The sequence below is a fragment of the Mustela lutreola genome, chromosome 2 (genome assembly GCF_030435805.1).
Source record: "Mustela lutreola isolate mMusLut2 chromosome 2, mMusLut2.pri, whole genome shotgun sequence".
Taxonomy (NCBI): Eukaryota; Metazoa; Chordata; class Mammalia; order Carnivora; family Mustelidae; genus Mustela; species Mustela lutreola.
The window spans coordinates 51,606,018-51,628,388 of record NC_081291.1 but is presented as its reverse complement, the minus strand read 5'-3'; the positions used below and the strand labels follow the sequence as shown (position 1 = coordinate 51,628,388).

General features: G+C 41.6%; 1 protein-coding gene and 1 long non-coding RNA gene across 2 annotated transcripts in view; one reads left to right on the top strand and one right to left on the bottom strand.

The window, feature by feature from the left end:
• THUMPD3 (THUMP domain containing 3) overlaps positions 1 to 3,687 on the bottom strand; it is a 29,215-nt gene extending 25,528 nt beyond the window's left edge. Inside the window, exons 1-3 of the mRNA XM_059161601.1 lie at positions 3,570 to 3,687; positions 1,801 to 2,086; positions 658 to 735 (exon numbers count right to left, since the gene is read on the bottom strand). Of these exons, the coding sequence (XP_059017584.1) occupies positions 658 to 735; positions 1,801 to 2,055 (333 nt within the window). The 5' untranslated portion in view covers positions 2,056 to 2,086; positions 3,570 to 3,687. The remainder of the gene's footprint in view (positions 1 to 657; positions 736 to 1,800; positions 2,087 to 3,569) is intronic.
• Positions 3,688 to 3,790: 103 nt separating this feature from the next.
• LOC131824190 (uncharacterized) overlaps positions 3,791 to 22,371 on the top strand; it is a 38,102-nt gene continuing 19,521 nt past the window's right edge. Inside the window, exons 1-3 of the long non-coding RNA XR_009350777.1 lie at positions 3,791 to 3,989; positions 4,228 to 4,388; positions 14,082 to 14,187. This is a non-coding gene — a long non-coding RNA (uncharacterized LOC131824190). The remainder of the gene's footprint in view (positions 3,990 to 4,227; positions 4,389 to 14,081; positions 14,188 to 22,371) is intronic.

Sequence of the window (22,371 nt, the reverse complement as noted above, 5' to 3'; positions counted from 1 at the left end):
CATGATGATTTAGTATTTGTATATATTGTGAAATGACCACAATGTCTAGTAAACATCTATCACCCTACATAGTTCTAAAAATTTATCATGCGATGAGATTTTTTAACATCTACTCTATTAGCAACGTGCAAATATGCAGTACAGTATCATCAGTTATAGTCATCATGCTATAAATTACACCCCCAGGACTTATTTATTTTAGAGTTTTAAGTTTGTACCTTTTGACCCTCTCCCATCTATTTTGCCCACTACTCACAATATTGATTTTTTTAAAAAACAACTCTTGGCTGGGGTGCCTGGGCAGCTGTCAGTAAAGCATCCAACTTGATTTCAGCTGGGGTCATGATCTGAAGATTATGGGATCAGGCCCCACATTGGACTCTGCCCAGTGGGGAGTTGGCTTGAGGTTCTCTCTCTCTCCCTCTCCCTCTGTCCCTTCTCCCCTACTCTCTACCCCCTCTCAAATAAATCTTTAAAAAAATAAAATATAAAAACTTTTAGGATGAGCGGTCACAAATTTCTCATTTTTATGTAAAATCCTCCCAGTATTCTATAATATTTATGCAGTAGTAATGCTAAATGATAGAATGCAAAATGTGGGAATAATCTCTTTGGGGAAGATGGCTAAAGTCAGCTACCATGTTTGGGAAAACTCACCTTTGTTTCTTTGAACTGGTAATCTTTAAACTCCTTAACAACCACAAATAAGTTATCAACTGATCTCAGACAATGAACCTGGAGAAGGGGAAAAAATGTTAGAAACAAAGTCCTAAAAAAGCTTTTGAATCACATGAACTATCAACACTTAAATATAAAAAATTACGTACATACATTTTAAAGAAGCTAATACCTATAATTTGTACTTTAAATTTTTCCCGCCTCCCCAGTATCCCATGCTTTTGGTTACCCATTAGCTTCTATTCCCCTAAAGAAATGTAAGAAGGAAGATGGAAGGATAGCTTGAAGGGCTACCAGGGAAACACAGGTTTAGGGGAGAAAGGAAGATAAAGAAAGACAATGGTGCTTTATCGTATTTCCCTCATGGCTTCCTAGGGTACACTGTAGAGTGCAGTGGTTAAGAGCACAGGGTTTGAGGTCCAGCGGAGCGACCCTGCAGAAGTTACTTATTCCTAAGCCTAATAATTAATGAGAATAAAGGCCCTATCTTCACAAAGCAGCTGAGGTTATTAACTAAGATACTGGGTGGAAAATATCTGCTTGACAATTCATCCCCCAAATATTTATTGGGTGTCTACTATATGCCAGACACTAAGAAGTTGGGAGGTATCAGCCCAAGAAAACCTAAAAAATTCCTGCTCTCATGATGCTTACATGGTAATGAGATATTAGTTAGCTTTTATTCAAGTGGGATGGCAGTTTGCTGAGCACTTTTCCCTTTCAGTGGTTCCTAATTACTTCTGAGCAAGAATCTCCTTGACATATTATTAAAAGAAAAATCTCTCCTTTATGCTTCACCACCAAAGTCTAAACTTCAGTTAAATGTTAAAGTAAATAAATTCATGGACATCTGATATTCAGAATTTCTTCAAAAGTCACATAGGATTCTTTCTGGTGAAATTCATTCTCAGGAAATATTAGGATTACTTCTAAAACTATAGAAAACCTACTAGTCAAACTTACAGGTCAGTACTGAAAGGAAAATGCAGTAAGACTTTAAAATCACCAGATGTGAGGCAGAGCAAAGAAAAGCAAAAAGAATTCAAGAAGGATGGGTAAGGCAGAAAATAATCGTAAAATGACCTTTCTAGAAAACTATTTTAAATATTGCTTCATTCAAACCTGAGCCAGACTTTCCACTGAAATGTCAAAATATATCTTGCCCCGGTCTTTGCTGATTTTGCATGATGACCCCAATTTCTCTCTCACTTCATCTGCAGCTGTTTGCTCAAAACCAGTAGGTACAGTGGCTCCAATAGTGACTTGGAGGTGCTCAGACTCACTTCTGGGACCACTTTCTGTCACTTGATTAGCCCTCCAGTTCTCATGAAGGTTCACATCCAAGAGCTGCTTAGTGGCTTCTTGAACATCACACATGTTGGCAGTGCTTCAGAGATGCCGACAGTCCCTTTAAAAGCAGTACAGAAAAGAAAAAGAGATAATGCCTAAACATTATCACCTCATATTTCAACCATAATTTAAAAACACCTACTTTCTGGGCACCTGGGTGGCTCAGTGGGTTGGGCGCCCGCCTTCAGCTTGAGTCATGATCCCAGGGTCCTGGGATCCAGCCCCTCATTGAGCTCCCTGCTCAGCAGGGAGTCTGCTTCTCCCTCTGCCCCTCCTCGCGGCTCATTCATACTTTCTCTCCCTCAAATAAATAAATAAAATCTTTAAAAAGCAAAACAAAAAACAAAACACCTGCTTTTGAGGGCTAGAAGAATAACAAGGCAACACAACCACACGGCCATATGCAGTCAACACACCTGAATCAATATTCAGCGACGATAAAAGGATTGAATAACATGGGCACAGAGGACCAGATGTAAAAACTGTGATATTATTTAAAAAGCAACATAGATGCTAAGGAAGAAAAGGAGACAGAGAAGTAGTATTTCCACAGCATGCTATGTTTGGTTTGGGACCATCTGTGTTGATAACAGCCACCTCATAGAGTTAACAATTCCCCAACAGAGGCTGCAAGAACACATTCAAATATGTTTCTACATCTAGTCCTTTTTCAGTTAGTAGTTAAGAACATGGGGCTCTGGAACCACAGATATGCGTCTGAATTCTTGCCCTCACCATTCACAGGGTGAATGGCCTAAAACAAGTTTATTCTCCTATGCATCAATGTCCTCATCTGTAAGAACGAGAATTAATACCTCTCTTCTAGAGTTGTTGGGAGACTTGAGAAGAACATACTGCCAGGCCCATGATTAAAACTTTCTAAGAGAGTATCCATCTTCCTCCTTTGAAATGGACAGTGAATCATGCGTTTAAAAAAGATTTACATCCACGATCTAATCTGGGAACCAAGGGGTGGCAACGGTATTTGTGAAATATCTGTAACAGTGAGCCAAACTTCCTGTCTCTAAGCGCGGGGTGGGGACGGCAGCGGAATTTACAGGGGTGGGTAGTGGGGATCAACAGCGCTTACTAGATTTCAAAGGCTGTGTGACCCAGAACAACACAAGCAGGCAGAGCACCTAGCATTGTTCTTGCTCTGTGCCCGGGCAGGCGACAGTGTATGTAACACTAATAAAAGTCAGTTCCAGCTCCGAAGGAGCTCATAATCCCCGTGAATACTACTTCCATCTCCTAAATAAAGAAGCTTGAGCCCACGAAAGGTCATATCCCGCCCAGGGTCAGAGAGAGCCGATTAGTGGCGCAGGCTGGAATGCGTCTCTCGACTCACACCCTCCGCCCCAGAGACAGGAATCCCAGGGTTGTGGGTGAAGGCCTAGAAGAAGCAACCGAAAAAGCTCCGCAACAGGATGGGCTAAAGTCCAGTTCGGTGTTGGCCAGGGTCGTAAGACAAAGGTCGTCCCTCCCTCCCGAGGGGCAGCGGTGCCACACCCGGCCACTCCCACCCGCCGCCGCCCGGTTACCGTCCGCCAGCGTAGACCCTTCTCGCTCCGGCTCCCCGCCAGACCCAGCGCGCTGATGTCACGCCGCCGGAAGCCGCCTCGACTTCCCCGGAAACGGAAGTTAGGCCGCGCGGTCCCAGATGCTCAGAGCTGGGGAAGGGCGCTCGCGAAAGGGAGCGAAGAACATGCGCATTACGGTTTGTGCGCGGTGGCGCCGCTTGTGGGGTAGTCGGCTGTAGCAGCTGGGGCTAGCCTCATCTGCAAGCCGAACCTGGAGAGCCCCAGAGCTCGTGGCCTGTTATCATAGTAGCTAACTTTTACAGCGTGCTTAGCCGTGCCAGGCACTGCGTAAGCGCTTCACACGCGTCATTTCATTTGCTCCAACAACTCTTTGAAGTAGCACGGAGTACTATACACGGACCAGTTTTAAAGTCGAAAAAAGTGAGACTCAAAGAGGTTACATATCTTGCTCAAACTGTCAGGCGCAGCGTTTTGGAAGCAGAACTGGGTCTTGAATCTGGATAGTGTGACTCCAGAATGCTTCCTCATCACGTCTGACCCAGTGTTGTGGAAACTAGTCTCTTAGTTATAATTGTCTTCACTACTTCTGTCCAATTGCGCTCTTGATTACTTAATACTATTCTCTAAATACATATATTTTAAAATATTTATTTATTAGAGACGGAGTAAGTTGGGGAGAGGCCGACAGAGAGGGAGGGAGAATCTCAAGACTCCACCCTCTGTCTGTAACCCCTTGGAGGAGCTGGATTTCACACCCTGAAATCATGACCTGAGTGGAAATCAAGTGTGCTGTCTAGGGAGTAAGCCACCCAGTCTCCCGTAAGTACATGTTTTTAACTTATTTTAGAAGGAAACATGTGGGGTCGCTTGGGTAGGGCTCAGTCGTTAAGCATCTGCCTTCGGCTCAGGTCTTGATCCCAGGGTTCTGGGATCGAGTCCCACATCGGCTCTCTGCTCGGCGGGGAGCCTGCTTCTCCCTCTCCCAGTCCCCCCTGCTTGTAGTCCTTCTCTCGCTCTCTCGCGCTCTCTGTGAAATACATAAATAAAATCTTTAAAAAAAAGAAAGAAAGAAAGAAAGAAAGAAATGCGTGCAACTCAACAACAACAAAACACCCCAATTTTACAAAGGGCTATGGCCTGAATATATTTACAAATAAGATACATTTATGGACAGTTGTCACTGAAAAGATGCTCTATGTCATTAGAGAAATGAAAATTAAAACCAAAATGAGGGGCATCTGGATGGCTCACTCAGTTAAGCATCTGCCTTAGGCTTGGGTCATGATCCTGGGGGCATGAGATCCAACCCCACTGGGCTCCCTGCTCAGCTGTGAGACTGCTCCTCTCTTCCACTTGTGCTCTCTCTCACTCTCTTTCAAATAAATAAAATCTTTTAAAAAAATGAAATACATACTTTGGTGGCTATTTTTTTTTTTTAATGGACAGTTAAAAGTTACCTATAGAGCAATGGAACACTTACATGTTGCTGGTGGGAATGAAAAATGATACAGCCACTTTGGAAAACAGTTTTGCCTTTCCTCAGAAAGATAAACATAATTACCACATGACCCAGCAATTCTGCTTCTAGGTGTATACCCAAGAGAACTGAAAAATAGATGTTCAAACAAAAACATGGACATGATATGCCTGCAGCATTATTTGTAATAGCCCCAAAGTGGAAACTCAAATATTCACCAGCTGATGAACATAAAAAGCACAATTAATATATCCATACCATGGAATATTATTCAGTCATTAAAAAGAATGAAGTACTATACTGATTCATGCTACAAAATGGGTAAACCGGGACGCCTGGGTGGCTCAGTTGGTTGGACGACTGCCTTCGGCTCGGGTCATGATCCCGGAGTCCTGGGATCGAGTCCCGCATCGGGCTCCCGGCTCTGCGGGGAGTCTGCTTCTCCCTCTGACCTTCTCCTCGCTCATGTTCTCTCTCACTGTCTCTCTCTCAAATAAATAAATAAAATCTTTAAAAAAAAAATGGGTAAACCTTGAAAACATTATGCTAAGTGTGAAAAAAACAGTGCCAAAAGACCACATATATAACTCCCTTAATATGAAATTCCAGCAAAACCAATATAAAGAGACAGAAGGATTAGTGGTTGTTTAGGGCTAGAAAGAGCGAAGACGTCGGTGGTGATAGCTAAAGGGTATGGGTTTTTTTGAAGGGGGAATGAGAATGTTGTGGAATTATATAGTAATGATGATTGTACAACATGGTGAATACACTAAAAAACTTGAGTTGTACAGTTTAAAACTTTTTAAATGGAGAATTTTGTGTGAATTTTATCTCAAAGGAAACTTTGGTCTCATGGGAAATTCATCTGCAGTTTCCTCTGATGGAAAATGATAACGAGTTGTTGCAACAGGCACCTGGGTGGCTCAGTCAGTTAAGCATCTGCCTTCAGCTGGGGTCTTGATTTTGTGGGGTTGTGAGATCGAGCCCCATGTCAGGCTGTCTGCTCAGCAGGGAGTCTGCTTCTCCCTCTCCCCTCTGCCTGCCATTCGACCTGCTTGTGTGCTCTCTCTCTGTCAAATAAATAAATACAATCTTTTAAAAAAAAGAATTGTGGACGACTAGGCAGCTCAGTTGATTAAGCCGCTGCCTTCGGCTCAGGTCATAATCCCAGGGTCCTGGGATAGAGTCCCACATTGGGCTTCTTGCTCAGCGGGAGCCTGCTTCTCTCTGCCTCTGCCTGCCACTCTGCCTGCTTGTGCTCTCTCTCTCCCTCTCTCTCTCTCTCTGAAAAATAAATAAATAAGTAAAATATTAAAAAAAAAAAGTTGTTGCAAGATTTAAATAAGATTAACGTTACCAGTTGCATAATTGAAGTAGACAGTGCCCCTAAGATTAATACAATGAAAATAAAACAAGGTTATTGAAATTCTGGCCAGATACTGCTCCCTACAAAAAGCTCTTAGTAACCTTTAAATGTAAAGCCCATTCTCTATTCTTTAAAAGGATAAATTATCAAGTATTAGAGATAAACTAGCACTATATGAGGCTTTCTTTTTTAATATTTTTTATTAATGTATAATGTATTATTAGCTCCAAGGGTACAGGTCTGTGAATTGCCAGGTTTACACTTCACAGCACTCACCATAGCACATACACATAACCCAACCACCCTCTCCCTATCCCCTACCCCTGGCAGCCCTCAGTTTGTTTTGTGAGATTAAGAGTCGCTTATGGTTTTTCTTCCTCCTGATCCCATCTTGTTTAATTTTTTCTTTCCTAGCCTCCAAACCCCGCACTTTGCCTCTAAACTTCCTCATATCAGGGAGATCATATGATAATTGTCTTTCTCTGATTGACTTATTTCGTTCAGCATAATACCCTCTAGTTACATCCACATTGTTGCAAATGGTAAGATTTCATTTCTTTTGATGGCTGCATAGTATCCCATCGTGTGTGTGTGTGTGTGTGTGTGTGTGTGTGTGTATCACATTGTATATATATATACCACATAGTATTCCATTGTATATATATACCACATCTTTTTTATCCATTATCTGTTGATGGACATCTAGGTTCTTTCCATGGTTTGACTATTGTGGACATTGCTGCTATAAACATTTGGATGCATGTGCCCCCTTCGGATCACTACATTTGTATCTTTAGGGTAAATACCCAGTAGTGCAATTGCTGGGTCGTAGGGTAGCTCTATTTTCAACTTTTTGAGGAACCTCCATGCTATTTTCCAGAGTGGCTGAACTAGCTTGCATTCCCACCAACAGTATTGGAGGGTTCCCCTTTTACATAAGGCTTTCTTGACCTAATGAGAGGGATTAAAACATTGAAAAGATTCTCTCCACCTGATTTAGTGTTATTTAATGCATTTATACTTTATACTGTCTAAAATCATTTCTGGAGAACCTGGGTGCCTTAGTCAGTTAAGCATCCAACTCTTTTTTTCTTTTAAGATTTTTAAATTTATTTATTTCAGACAGAGAGAGAGAGGAAGAGAGCATGAGCTGGGGGATAGGCAGAAGCCAAGGGAGAAGCAGACTCTCTGCAGAGCTGGGAGCCTGACACGGGGCTCAATCCCAGGACCTGGAGATCATGACCTGAGCTGATGGCAGACATTCAACCATCTGAGCCACCCAGGCACCCCAAATGTCCAACTCTTGATTTCAGCTCAGGTCATGGTCTCAGGGTCTTGAGATCAAACCCTGTGGTGGGCTCCTCACACAGTGGGGAGTCTGCTCGGGATTCTCTCTCCCTTTCCCCCTCCGCTCCTCCCCCTGCTCTCTCTCTCTCTCTAAAAAGTAAGTAAGTCTCAAAATAAAATCATTTCTCATAAACAGATCTCATACTTGGGGAACATTGCTCTAAAACATTATCTGCCTGTGGTATCATGGTAGGTGTCATTTAAAAATGACAGAATTTATTGAGCATCTGTTATTATGTGTCAGACATTCTTGTAGGCACTAGTGATAACAGCAGAGAAAAATTATCTAGATCCTAATGAAAAATAGAGACAATACAAGGAACATGTAACATCCTGGTATGATAAGTATAATGGAGAAAAACTAAGCAAGCTGGGGGGATGGAGAGTGCTGGAGAGAAGGAGGGGAATGCTTATTTTATATCAGTTGGTTGGGAAAGGTCTCATTGATGTGGTGACAAAGCAGAGCCAGAAAAAAATGAGGGAACAAGACATTTGGATATCTGGGGGAAAAGCATTCCAGGCAGAGGGCAGGCATATGTTCTAAATGGTCTAGGAAGATCCAGGAGGCTAGTGTGGCTTGGGAGGAGTGAAAGAGGGTTAGGGAGGATTAGATGGGGTGGGTATATCATATAGACCAATGTTTTAGAAATTATCACACATTTGAAAAGGATCACTCTGGCTTCTGAATGTGCAAGGATGGAAGCAGTTATCAGGCTATTTCAGTGGTGCAAATGAGAAATACTGACAGTTCACACTAGGATATTAGGGACGGGTATGGTGAGAATTGTCAGATTCTAGTGTATTTTGAAGGATGTCACTGCTGATGGATTGGATGTGGTTTTGAAAAGAAGAACAGGAAGTTTGGGGGAATGCATGCTGAAGAACTCCCACTAAAATGCTGTGAAGAAAGTAAAAATGGACACATTTGCTCTTTAAAGTTCTGGTTCTGATTTATTGCAAAGAGTAATGGTATTTGGCTTATGTCAGAAAAACCCTGGTATCTGCTGTAAAAAGTATTGACTAAAGTGGATCCTTGCTCCAAGATGCCAGTTTTGGGTAAGTGACACATACATGTAGAAATAGAAGCTTCTAATTTCTTTCTAACAGTAGTGTTACATTAAGCTAAAGTGACCTCTATGTAAATAAGCAAATGATTAAATTAGATAATTTCCATCAGATATAGTGACACAAATTAGGAATTCAGTGTTAGTTGTTCCCATGAGCCCAGATATCTATTTTACCCTAACCGCTGTCTATTCTTGCCTATTCTTTTTTTTTTTTAAGATTATTTATTTATTTGAAAGAAAGAGAGCACAAGCAGGGGGAAGGGCAGAGGGAGAAGCAAATACCCCACTGAGCAGGGAGCCTTATGTGAGGCTCATTGTGGGGCTCCATCCAGGGACTCTGGGATCATGCCCTGAGCAGAAGGCAAATGCTTAACTGACTGAGCCACCCAGGAAACCCATATTCGTGCCTATTCTTAAGGCTAAAACAGAGTCATGGTTAGAAAGTCAAATAGTACAGCCACTTCCCAGCCCAGCCCCTTCCTTTGCTCTTTTACAGAAGCAAAACCTATTAACTACTTCTTCCTTTAGTTCACATAGTGACTTCCTTCATGTCTCTAAATAGCCTGCTTATAGTGCTGTTGCTTGCATTTTCAATTTTGGTCATTATCTACAGACTCTGTTAGGGTACTTGAGGCTTAGCATATTAATATCCCCACCATCCCACTTCCCTTTCTTTTATCTTCCCATTAAAGTTACAACCAAATATAGGGGGTGTCTGGCTGGCTTAGTCAGAAGAACATGCAACTGTTGATCTTGGGGTTGTGAATTCAAGCCCTATGAGGGGGTGTAGAGATTACTTTAAATAAATAAATAAATAAATGTTGCAACCTGATATAGTTTGTTCCTCTATGTTAAATTTACTGGGTAAATTTAAGTAATATATTAAACATCTTTTTGTTTTATCAACTATAGACAGCATCTCTTGATCCCCCACACTGTAAGATGAGGGTTTTGTCAGCACTCCTGGCCTTTTCTCTACCTGTTTTTCTGTCTTTGTGCTTCCCAATCTAGTTTTTTAAAAGAGGATTCCAGGGGCACCCGGGTGGCTCAGTTGGTTGGGTGACTGCCTTCGGCTCAGGTCATGATCCTGGAGTCCCGGGATCGAGTCCCACATTGGCTCCCTGCTTAGCGGGGAATCATCTTCTCCCACTGACCTTTCTCCACTCATTCTCTCTCTCTCTCTCAAATAAATAAATTAAAAAAAGAAAAAAAAGAGGATTCCATTTAACAGGTTGGAATCCTGTGGAGATGTAATTGAAAGAAGGGGGGGGGGGGAGAAGGGAGGTCCCTACACCTGTTTCTAATTCAGTAAACTACTGAAATTCCATCTTCCCCAAGAAAACCTTTTGGACATTACTGGGAAATGAGTGATGTGTCTACAGTCCTATTCACAAAATGATAGCCTGGGAGTCCATGAACTCTTAACCCAACAGACCTTTGGCCTGTTGGCTGTTAACAACCAGAGGGGAAAACAATCAGCCTTGGCCATGCCCTAAACAAGCTGAGGTTTATTTACTTTTCCCATGCCCTTTCAAACCGAAGGCTATAAACTGCTTTAGTAATATAACTCCTGTGAGAACTCTCTGACAGAATTAGTGACATCACCGTGAATTTTCAAGAGAATGTATGTGAAATTTATTGTTGACCTTGAACTTCATATAGATAGGTAAATTGATTCAAAAGCAAGTCATTCACTTTGAAAGGAACTGTATCTTGGCTGTAATTGAGATTATAAGGGTTGGGGGGCAGAAAGATGGTAATGAGCTAGGAAGCAAAACATTGCTGCCACCTAGTGGTTTTTCATTCTGAAACACTGCTGTTCTTTAAAAGCACAGACAACAGAATAGGAACTAACTTAGTACAGGAGATGCCCAACAAAGGTCCCGAACCAGGGAAGCTTCCATTTTCTCCTCCCTTGTTAGAAAAAGATGTTAGTGAACCTTGTGCAAATGGTCAGAGGCAAAACAAGGTATTAATGGGATTAGTCTGTGAGAGGCTGCTCCTTTTGTGGAGACAGAGGAATTAACAGAGCACTGACAAAGGCAAACTGTTGTAGGTCAACAACTGGCAACCACCAGATCTCTAGCACGAAGCGGCAGCTCCAAAAGGAAGCAGGAGGTGCAAGAAATGAACAGAGAGGGACCACAGTAGGGCAGGCCCTCTCAGAACTAGTCACTGCTGCAGCAGCATGGGTCCAGAGGCACAGCAAAATTAGAACCAAGACCAGCAGGGATAAAGATGATCAAGTCACATAGACTCAGGATCACTGATCAGCAACAGCTCTGGATACTGTGGTTGAGACTGTACTACTGCCTGATTTAGAGTAAACTACTCAGGGCATTCAGGGATCAACAAAAGTAAATCAGGCTACTTCATAGTAGTCCTGTGGATATAGATATTGTTATCAAACCTGTTCTACAGATGATGAACCTGAGGTTAAGTCACTAGCCCAAAGTCACAGAAATAATGAGACTTAGAACCAAGATTTGAACCAAAGAAGTTTAACCCCAGGGTCTGAGCTCTTAACTACAATGATTTCCTGCTTCCCTCAGGGAGAGGAACAAGGGTTTTAACTCCTCTAACTCTACTGAATGCTGTATTGAGGGAGGGTTGTGAATTAGAACTATAAAAGTGGCTTAGATCTGGTCCTAGATCTGTCACCTACTTGCAGGAGGGTACTTAACTTTTCAGGAACTAAGTTTCCTTACTTATAAAATAGGGACATAAAGGAGACTATTTCATAAGTTGCTCTGCAGATTCACTGAGATAATACACAGTTTCTGGCTTGTGGCAAATAAGATAACTTGCCTACAAAGATGATTGCCAACAGTTTTCATAATTGTCAGTACTACTACTCTTGTCCACAAGAGGTAGAATCTATTTCCCTTCTCCTAGAGTCTGGGCTGAGCTTATGACTTGGTTTGACCAGTGGAATGTGCCAGTATGTTATTAGCTAGTTCTAAGCATATGTCTTAAGAGGACTGTCTTACTCTCTTGGGTCATTTGTGCCACTAGGTAAGGAAGCCCAGCCTAAGCCCTGGCTCAAGCCCAGCCATGAGTGTACCAAGTGAGATCAGAACACTGACCTGCTAATGTACAGAATTATGAGAAATAGATCATTGTTCGGGCACCTGGGTGGCTTAGTCTGTTAAACATCTGACTTCAGCTCAGGTCTATCTTAGGATAGAGGCCCTAAGGCTCCCTGCTCAGCAAAGAGCCTGCTTCTCTCTCTCTCCCTCTGCTCCTCCCCCTGCTCGTGCCCTCTCTCTCAAATAAATAAATAAGTAAAATCTTTTTAAAAATTAAAAGAAATAAATTACTGTTGTTAAACTACTAAGTTTTGGAATAGTTTGTTATGTATGAAATGGAAAGTCCTCAGTAAATAGTATCTGTTAGTATTATAATTGGTGCTGGTGAGGGATTCAGCCAAATACCTGACCCACCTTTCCTTAGGCCACTGATCTCCCTTCTCTTTTACTGGAATAGTCTGGGAGAGACAAGAGATATGTGTGCAGATGAACACTGTTTATTACAAATATGTCTTTTCTTTTAAAACCAGAAAATTACTGGGTATCAGCTCAGAGAGACTTTGTCAGCATTTCAAATTGCTATATACATTTGAGATAATATAGAAACATATTTCTTCACACATTTACAATTCATACTTTTCACTAGATTGGTTACGGTGGGACCTTCCAAAGCCTTTACGTTGGAGGATCTGAGGCACAAACAGAGACTTATTCTTTGAATCCAGCATCTCAAAGCCCTGAGGATGATTCCTTAACTTTCATCTCCTTTTTTCTTTCCTTCCTTAAATCCTGTTTCTGTCTATACATGTCTTTGCCTTCTTTCTGTGCCTTTCCTATCTCTTTTCTTTACTATGACAATTAAGTAAGCTCTTTCTTACCAAAATGTAAGCTCTGAGAACGGGGAAATTTTTTTATCCATTTTGTTCTTTACGGAGCACTTTTTATTTAGAACAATGCCTGGCACACTGAAGGCCTGCAGTGAATGTGTACTGAATGACTTAAATAATGCATGTGAAAGCCCTGAGAACAGTGTCCGGCCTGGAGTAGATGACACTCCATACCCATAACCTGTGGCGGTTCAGTGCTGCTATAAACGCGACCATTCACATTCATTTTTATTTTTATTTATTTTTAAAAATTTTTTATTTTTTATAAACATATATTTTTATCCCCAAGGGTACAGATCTGTGAATCTCCAGGTTTACACACTTCACAGCACTCACCATAGCACATACCCTCCCCAATGTCCATTACCCCACCCCCCCTCCCAACCCCCCCTCCCGCCGGCAACCCTCAGTTTGTTTTGTGAGATTAAGAGTCACTTATGGTTTGTGTCCCTCCCAATCCCATCTTGTTTCATTTATTCTTCTCTTACCCCCTGAACCCCCCATGTTGCATCTCCACTTCCTCATATCAGGGAGATCATATGATAGTTGTCTTTCTCCGATTGACTCTAGTTCCATCCACGTCGTCGCAAATGGCAAGATTTCATTTCTTTTGATGGCTGCATAGTATTCCATTGTGTATATATACCACATCTTCTTTATCCATTCATCTGTTGATGGACATCTAGGTTCTTTCCATAGTTTGGCTATTGTGGACATTGCTGCTATAAACATTCGGGTGCACGTGCCCCTTCGGATCACTACGTTTGTATCCTTAGGGTAAATACCCAGTAGTGCAATTGCTGGGTCGTAGGGTAGTTCACATTCATTTTTAAAAATGTTTTATATTTCTAGTCTTTCTCCTTTCTCTTTTCACATTATTCGTTTCTTCTTTCTTATCTTTTTTTTTCCCCCCTGTCATTGCATCTTCTGTTCTGCCCTTACTTGTGGCCTGCCTGGGACCCTCATAAATGTTTTGCCTTCACTCAGAGGATGCGCAGAGAAGAGATTTTAGAACTTTGTCTTGGGTGAAATAGAATTACTTGTGATTCACAGCTGACCTAGGATTACACAGAAAGTTCTGCTGTTGAGGTGAGCCCAGTTTTGGTGTTACTAAATATTTTAACCAGGGGCCTTGGTTATGGAAAAGAGCAGACCTATTAAGTAACAGCTGAACAAATGTCTGAGCATGTCTCTGAGCGTGGATGTTCCTAGCACCTGTTGGTGAGTAACTACACTGCTCTTGGCAATGGAAATGTGACAAGAATCAAATAGAACTGATGTAGCTAATTTTTTCTTCTTCTTTTTCTCCACATGGCAATGGAAATGAACTACCACATAGTGATCGGTCCTGTCTTGGGCTGGTAACATTATGGAATCCCTGTTGAAATGCAAGCTGGACTGGTGGAAATCAGATTCCCATATTCTCTCATAAGCTGCTTGTGAAGGTAAACCCCATGCATTTTAAAATCACGACTTCCCAGGGCTAGATGAGAAAATAAAAAGCTTTGGACCTATAACCAGAACCGATTATAGAGATGTCTGCATTGCCAAGGGTAGTCTCTCTTGTAGGAGAATCTTTCTCTCCTCTTTCCTGCTGGTCTTTTACATTCCAATCAGGAGTTTCCCAAATCTGCAGGCCAGTGGCTGGGTGGCATGGGCCGAGTACAAAACAGTATTGATGCAGTTCTCAACACAGCCTCGTTTAGGTGTCCACTATGCTAGTAGTAGCTCAGACTTCTTGGCCCTCTTAATGTTTTGTTGTTTTTTTTTTTTTTAAGATTTTATTTATTTATTTGACAGAGAGAAATCACAAGTAGATGGAGAGGCAGGCAGAGAGAGAGAGAGAGAGGGAAGCAGGCTCCCTGCTGAGCAGAAAGCCCGATGCGGGACTCGATCTCAGGACCCTGAGATCATGACCTGAGCCGAAGGCAGCAGCTTAACCCACTGAGCCACCCAGGCGCCCTGGTTTTTTTTTTTTTTTTTTAAATATTTTATTTATTTATTTGACAGAGAAATCACAAGTAGGCAGAGAGGCAGGCAGAGAGAGAGGAGGAAGCAGGCTCCCTGCTGAGCAGAGAGCCCGATTCGAGACTTGATCCCAGGACCCTGAGATCATGACCTGAGCCAAAGGCAGCGGCTTAACCCACTGAGCCACCCAGGCACCCACGCCCTCTTAATGTTTAATAGAATCCTGTTGTGTTTGTTCATATATTCTTCCATCACGTAAGACCAGTGTTTTAAAAACGGAGTTGAGAAGAGAATGGGTAAGTCTGTGAGCCTCCTATCACCCCCTCTCAAAACTGTCTTCAGCCACTCTGTTTCTTTCTTCCTTTCATACATTTGATTGTCACATAGACATTAAGTTACCAGGCCTCTTTCCTAGTTAACAAACTGAGTCAACCAGCCTAGAGTCAGGGTAGAGAGATGTTGAGGCATTCAGACTGTCAACTGTCAAACATGCTAACTTAATTGGTACCTAAGACCCCACAATACACCAAACCCATCCATTCTACTTCTGGAGGGAAAAGAATTTGATGATAAAGAAATTCTAGAGGAGTAAAATGGCAACCCAGAACAGCAGTGTCATGTTTATGCCTGAACAAAATGATCAAAAATAGAAAGACAATGATATTTGAGATGAGAAGTAACACATAAAGAAGTGCTTGCTGTATTTGAAACTCAAGGCACTATGGAGTCCCTCGTGCCCCAAACAAAAAAGCGTCTTTCTTGAAAACTGTGGAAATTCCAGCAATCTGTAGTTGTCACATATGCAGCAGGAAATTTATATCATTGCTAACTTTTCTGTGGCAGCCCAAGTTTTCAGTAATTAGCGGTACTGCACGTCTTTTTTCCTTTTGGTGAATATCAAAATTTAATCCCTCTTAATAATTAAAGAAGGAGGCTATTAAGTACTTAGTCATGTAAAAATGAAAGTCCCTGCCTTTGCATGGCATTTACTCTAAGAGTTGCAGAAAGAACTTGCATACTTTGATCTCTTTTCATGGTTGTTTATTCATGGTTCACGATTTATTAGGAAGACTCCATGAGGCCACAACCATGCCCGGAAACATGCTGGCCTAAATGACTATGACAGCCTTACTTCTGGGCCTTCTCTGGTCTTATGGGTCTTATGTACTTGGACCTGTAAATTCTTCCATGTCTTTGAGTAACAATCTGGTTGTTAAATCACTTTACTGGCAGAAGTATAATAAATGGATGAAACCTTACCAGAGAGTATTTGGCAACACTTAAAGTATGCACTACCCCTTCACCCAGCAATTCCACTCCTAAAGAAATAATTATGAATGTGAACAAAGATGCATGTATAAGATGATTTTTATAGCATATTTTAAAATATTTTTTATATTAGGGAATTGTTCACAACATTAATTTTTATTTATTTACTTGTACAATACTATTTTTTTAGGATCTTATTTATTTATTTGAGAGAGAGAGTGCACACAAGCATGAGCCGATGGCAGGGGCGGGTAGTGGAGTGTAGAGGGAGAGGGAGAAGTAGACTGTCTGCTGAGCAGAGATCCTGACGTGGGACTTAGTCCCAGGATCCTGGGATTATGATCTGAGCCAAAAGTAGATACTTAACCGACTGAGCCACCTAAGCACTCCTGCAACACTGATTTTTTAAAAAGTAGGGCATATAAATTATGTATGACCTAATCCTTTTCATCTAAAGATGTGTGTCTATTCGTAGAATATGGCTCAAAGTATATATAATACAGTGTTAATAGACATGATCTTTTTGTACTATTACAGACTTTTCTCAAATGTCTATGATAAACATGCATTACTTCTATAATAATAAGAAAAGATGTTTAAAAAGATTGTTTTGGCCACAGTGGTTAGAAGAATATGAACGGGGACAATTGGATGAGAGGTTACAGCAGAGGTTCAGGCAAAAGACAATGCAAGGAAGAACTAGGGATATGGCAGTGGGATAGAGGAAGAAAGAGAAGGAAAAGCGGATTGGAGACCGATTCAGGAGTCCTATGAGAACTATAAACACATACCGTACCTTCAAGTCAGTAATAAAATTGATCTTTTGGGGCGCCTGGGTGGCTCAGTTGTTAAGCATCTGCCTTCGGCTCAGGTCATGATACCAGGGTCCTGGGATCGAGCCCCGTATCAGGTTCCTTGCTCAGAGGGGAGCCTGCTTCTCCCTCTCCCACTCCTTCTGCTTGTGTTCCCTCTCTCGCTGTGTCTCTCTCTGTCAAACAAATAAATAAAATCTTTAAAAAACAATAAAATTGGGGCACCTGGGTAGCTCAGTGGGTTAAAGCCTCTGCCTTGGGCTCAGGTCATGATCCCAGGGTCCTGGGATTGAGCCCCGATTCGGGATCTCTGCTCAGCAGGGAACCTGCTGCTTCCTACTCTCTCTCTGCCTGCCTCTCTGCCTACCTGTGATCTCTGTCAAATAAATAAATAAAATCTTAAAAAAAAAACAATAAAATTGATCCTTTAAAAGAGTCAACATGATTCATCCATATCCTCATAGTACCTTCAAATATGCATTTAAAGAAATTCAGAGCCAACTCTGATTTAGTTTCCTAGGTTTTAGTTTCCTGGCTTATTCAGCTGAGTTAATGAGGGTCTAGGTGACAAAGAGAGTGTAAGAAGAGGACTACACTGTGGAGGGAGAGAATAAATTGTGGGGTGTGTTCAGTGTCTCTTACATAAGCCTTTTGTGTCCCACGCACAGCAAGGGATGTGGCAGGGTGCCAATTTCACTGGCCCCAGACCTTCCCAATAGGTGAGAAGGCTATCAGATGTTTGTCTTCTCAGAGCATGTGATGGACTTCTACATGACTCAGGTCTGTCAGGGTCATGGCTGACTCATGGAATGCTCATTTACCGTTAAGTGGCAGAATAAAAGAAACACATTTACGTTGGGTGGTAAGTGTAGATCTTAGCACAGATTTATAATTATTGGGTTTTCTTTTTTTTTTAAATGTATTTATTAGAGAGAACAAGTGTGGGGAGGGGCAGAGAGAGAAAGAGAGAGAGAGAATCCTGAAGCAGACTCCGCACTGAGCCCAGAAATGAAGGTGGGGCTTTCATCCCAGGACCCTGAGATTGTGATCTGAGCTGAAACCAAGAGCTTAACCAACTGAGCCACCCAGGTGCCCATAATTATTGGGTTTTCTAAAGCATGATGTAGCTTGGAGTCAGCAATGCTTAAACTCTTCTGAAAGGGATGAAGCAGCTTCAGTCTTGTGTCTGTTGGGCCAGCTTCTTTTGGGGCCCCAAACCAAAGCAATAGACATATCCATATCTTTTTATGTCTGTCATTGCTTATTTAGTTTTCCATCTGTCTTGCTCTGAAGCAGGAGGGGGAAGAGAAGACAGAGGGAGATCGTGAGCTCTTTAGAGGAATAGTGCCAGATATTAAATCTATAAACAAAGTAGATTGAAGCAGAAAGAATGAGTCAGAGACAAGTAAGCATGAAAGCAGTATCACACTGGGAAAATGTCACCTGAAAGTGCTGATGGAATATTCCTGAAATATCTGTGATTGGTCCTTTAAGTCCCATTAGCACAATTTGGTTCCTGAACTGCTTGTGCCTCACTGCCCTGTTGAGTGCATTTTCACTGTTTCATCATATTGAGCCTTTAGATTCATTTATACAATGCAAGCTGATGACCCATGGTGAGATCGTCCTTTCCTCTTGTGATAATGATTCTGTCACACCAGGTTCCTGCTTCATTGGAGTGTAAATGGAGTTGTTCTGATTGATGGGGACCAAGCTGGAGTGAAATAAGGATTTTACTGGGGGGTGCCTTAGTCTTCCTGTACAGTGCTCAGAGTACTTAAAACTAGGAGTCATCTGAGTGGCCTGCCTTGTCAGGATGAGTCTGCTATGGAAGTTACAAGTGGGCAGCCCCTGGGTCAGATGGATTTTATTTGGTCCACCCAGGGTTTGGAGTTAGTTGCCAACATTTCAAAATAGGGGTATTTCACACCCAGTTTTCCTACTCCTCTTTAATATGGGAAGATCTAGAAAGTTGAATCTGTACCCCTTCCTGGAAACCATTGGCTAATGCTGAGTACACTGCCTTTTAGTGGGGAAAGGAGCCCACTGCTGCACACATTTATGTTGGCCACCATAGTCACGTGTTCTGTGGTCTATGGGAAGGGTGTGTAGGGGAGGAAAAACCTTTTTTCTTTACCTTCCTAGTGTTACATATAATGTATTTTTATCCCCAGGGGGGATACACACATCACTGGACTCACCATAGCACATACCCTCCCCAATGTCCATAACCCCACCGCCTTCTCCCGACCTCCCTCCCCCAGCAACCCTCAGTTTGCTTTGTGAGATTAAGAGTCACTTATGGTTTGTCTCCCTCCCAATCCTATCTTGTTTCATTTAATCTTCTCTGACCGCTTTAATCCCCTATGTTGCATCACCACTTCCTCATATCAGGGAGATCATGTGATAGTTGTCTTTCTCGGCTTGACTTATTTCGCTAAGCATGATACCCTCTAGTTCCATCCACGTCGTCGCAAATGGCAAGATTTCATTTCTTTTGATGGCTGCATAGTATTCCATTGTGTATATATACCACATCTTCTTGATCCATTCATCTGTTGATGGACATCTAGGTTCTTTCCATAGTTTGGCTATTGTAGACATTGCTGCTATAAACATTCAGGTGCACGTGTCCCTCTGGATCACTGTGTTTGTATCTTTAGGGTAAATACCCAGTAGTGCAATTGCTGGGTCATAGGGTAGTTCTATTTTCAACTTTTTGAGGAACCTCCATGCTGACAAAACCAGTTTTAATTATGCAGGTACACGACAGAGCTTCACAAAGAATCGAGACTCAACGAGGTATCCAGGTAATTGAGGTTTTTATACCATCTTAGGGTAGACAAAGGAATAAGGTTTTGGGGTTTGTGGATGGGGAGGCAAGTTATGGGAAGGCAGGAGGAGAAAACATAAAGATGGGATGTCTGGTTATGCAGATAAGAGTCTCACAGGTGATAAAATTGTCTTTCTTCCTGGTACAGAGATAACTTCACAAATGGAAATCTCCTCTCTAAATGTAAATTTCTTATATGAAAGGGGAACTTTATACTCCATTTTTAAGTGTTAAAGGGAAGCAATATAAGAGCTTTTCCTTCCTCTGTTGGTTCTCAGGTGACTTTAGCTCAAAATAATCCACATGCCAAAGAAATATATCTTGGGATCACATATCCTGGTACCCTTGAGAAGAAAACTAGCATTTACTGAGTTACCTTTATGTATGACATACATTGTATCTTGTAGTTTATATATATGATCTCATTTGACTATCCTCATAGTCAAGTAAGGTTTCAGCTTCAGTGCTATAGGGACCATGCCTGTGACAGGCTACCACAAATATGGCATTTTAGCATATTAAGTATTTTATCTTTTTTTTATTATTTTAAAAGTTTATTTATTTTTTACTAATCTCTGCACATAGCACGGGGCTCAAACCCAAGACCCTGAGATCAAGAATCACACACTTCACTGAGCCAGCCAGGTGTCCCTGTCATATTGAATATTTTATTGATTTATTTATAAAATACATTTCTGGTTTTGTTTTTTGTTTTTTTGTTTTTCTGTCAGGGGGAGGGGTGGAGGGAGGGAAAGGGAGAGAAAGACTGTTTTTTGTTGAGAGAAAGACTCTTAAGCAGGCAATCTGGTTTCACCCCCGGCATGGAGCCTAATGTGGGGCTTGATGCCATGACCCTGAGATCATGACCTGAGCCAAGATCAAGAGTTAGACACTTAACTCACTGAGCCATTCAGGAGCCCCATATTGAATATTTTAAATTGAAGGAGTTTGAGAACACAGCAGAAGCATGAAGGTCATTCTGACCTCTGCTTACCCTTCTTCTCTAAAATAAGTCATAAAATCTTTGTCTGAGGGTTGCCTTTCCTATTCTTGGAGGAAAGGAGCCTTTTTTTTTTTTTTTTAAGTTTTTGGGGAGGGAGCATCCTTATCTCTAAAGACTAAAGACAAAGGGATGCTGAGAAGAATGCTAACAAACAGGCCTTGCTAAGTTTCCTTCACACTCCCTAATCTGTCATATTCTTCCATCTCTGTCTATTCTTCATCAAACCTAGCATAAATACACTCAGTTTTGGAGGATTTTTTTTCATCTTCATTTCTTTAGGAGGGTTCCTTTGTCATGTGAAACTTATATAAATTTGTATGCTTTTTTCCCCCGTTAGTAAGTTTTTGTCAGTTTAATTTTCAAACCCAGCCAGGTACCCTAAGAGGGGTGAGAAAAAATTTTTCCTCTCCTATACCTGCTTCTTTCACCACTAGGAGAGTCCCAGAACATTATATAGTCAAAGCTATGGTAGGAGCTCCAAAGTATTCATTGGATGAATGAATGTGCACATGAATGCATAAATAAATGAATGAGTTTTTTTTTAATTAATTAATTATTTATTTATTTGACAGACAGAGATCACAAGTAGGCAGAGAGGCAGGCAGAGAGAGAGAGAGGAGGAAGCGGGCTCTCCGCGGAGCGGACAGCCTGATGCGGGGCTCGATCTCAGAACCCTGGGATCATGACCTGAGCTAAAGGCAGAGGCTTTAACCCACTGAGACACCCAGGCGCCCCAATGAATGAGTTTTTTAATCCCATTTTTGTAGATGAGAAAATCAAGGCCCTTACTTTTAAGTAACTTGCTTAGAATCATGTGATCAGTAGAGGTTACAGGTGGGATTCAAATATGAGACTGTGTGACTTCAGAGGTCCAGTGTGAAGGAAAAGGGAAAAGACACGGGTCATTTCAGAGCCAAGTGCACAGTAGGCATGTTATAAGTACTTCCTGAATTGGTTGGCACTGCTTAAATGTATGTTCATGAGTACAAGCAGCCAGAAGATTACAAGTGTGGTTTTTGGTTTATGAAATTCGTTTAAAACCTACTGGTGTCTGGGTGCCTTGGGCCTGGGGATTTCTTAATAGGCTCTGTAGTAAAAGGTACTATTAGCATATAGGAAGAAGGGCATAGTATTTCTGTTCCCAGTTGACTTGTGCCTCACAAATGTGAAATTCCAAAGCTCATCCTCCTTGCATATCTAAAGAGCTTTCTCCGGGGCTTATTTCCTTAAACTAACTGCTGATGGTGCTTGGCTACCACCAGAGTCCAGAGCTGTGCTCAGGAATGAATATAATTCAGTGGTCCTTTGTGAGGCTGTTATTAGGAGGACCTAAAACTGGCTTAGAAAGCATATTATTCAAAATGAAGCCTTTTACAAAGAGAATGGCGTAGAGGGAAATGGGTAAGAGGGTACCCTTGTGGCTTAGTTTCCAGCTCTGTGCTGATGATTCCCATATTGATTTATAATTTTTTTCCAAATTGATTGATAATCTCTCAAACAAGTTTCATAATTTCAGAAACTGCTAGATATTTCTTACAGACTTTTGTCTACCATGACTGCAAACATAACATATTGAAAACTTTCCTTGCAACTTTCTCCATCAGTGGCTCTTTATTCTTTTGCTTACCAACTCCAGACTTTGGAGCTCTCTACTACTCTTTTCTATTTATAATTCATATATGCAGATACTTTTCCATAAAAGGTCTTATTTCCTTTCTCCCCTGTCCCCCATTCCCACCCAAGA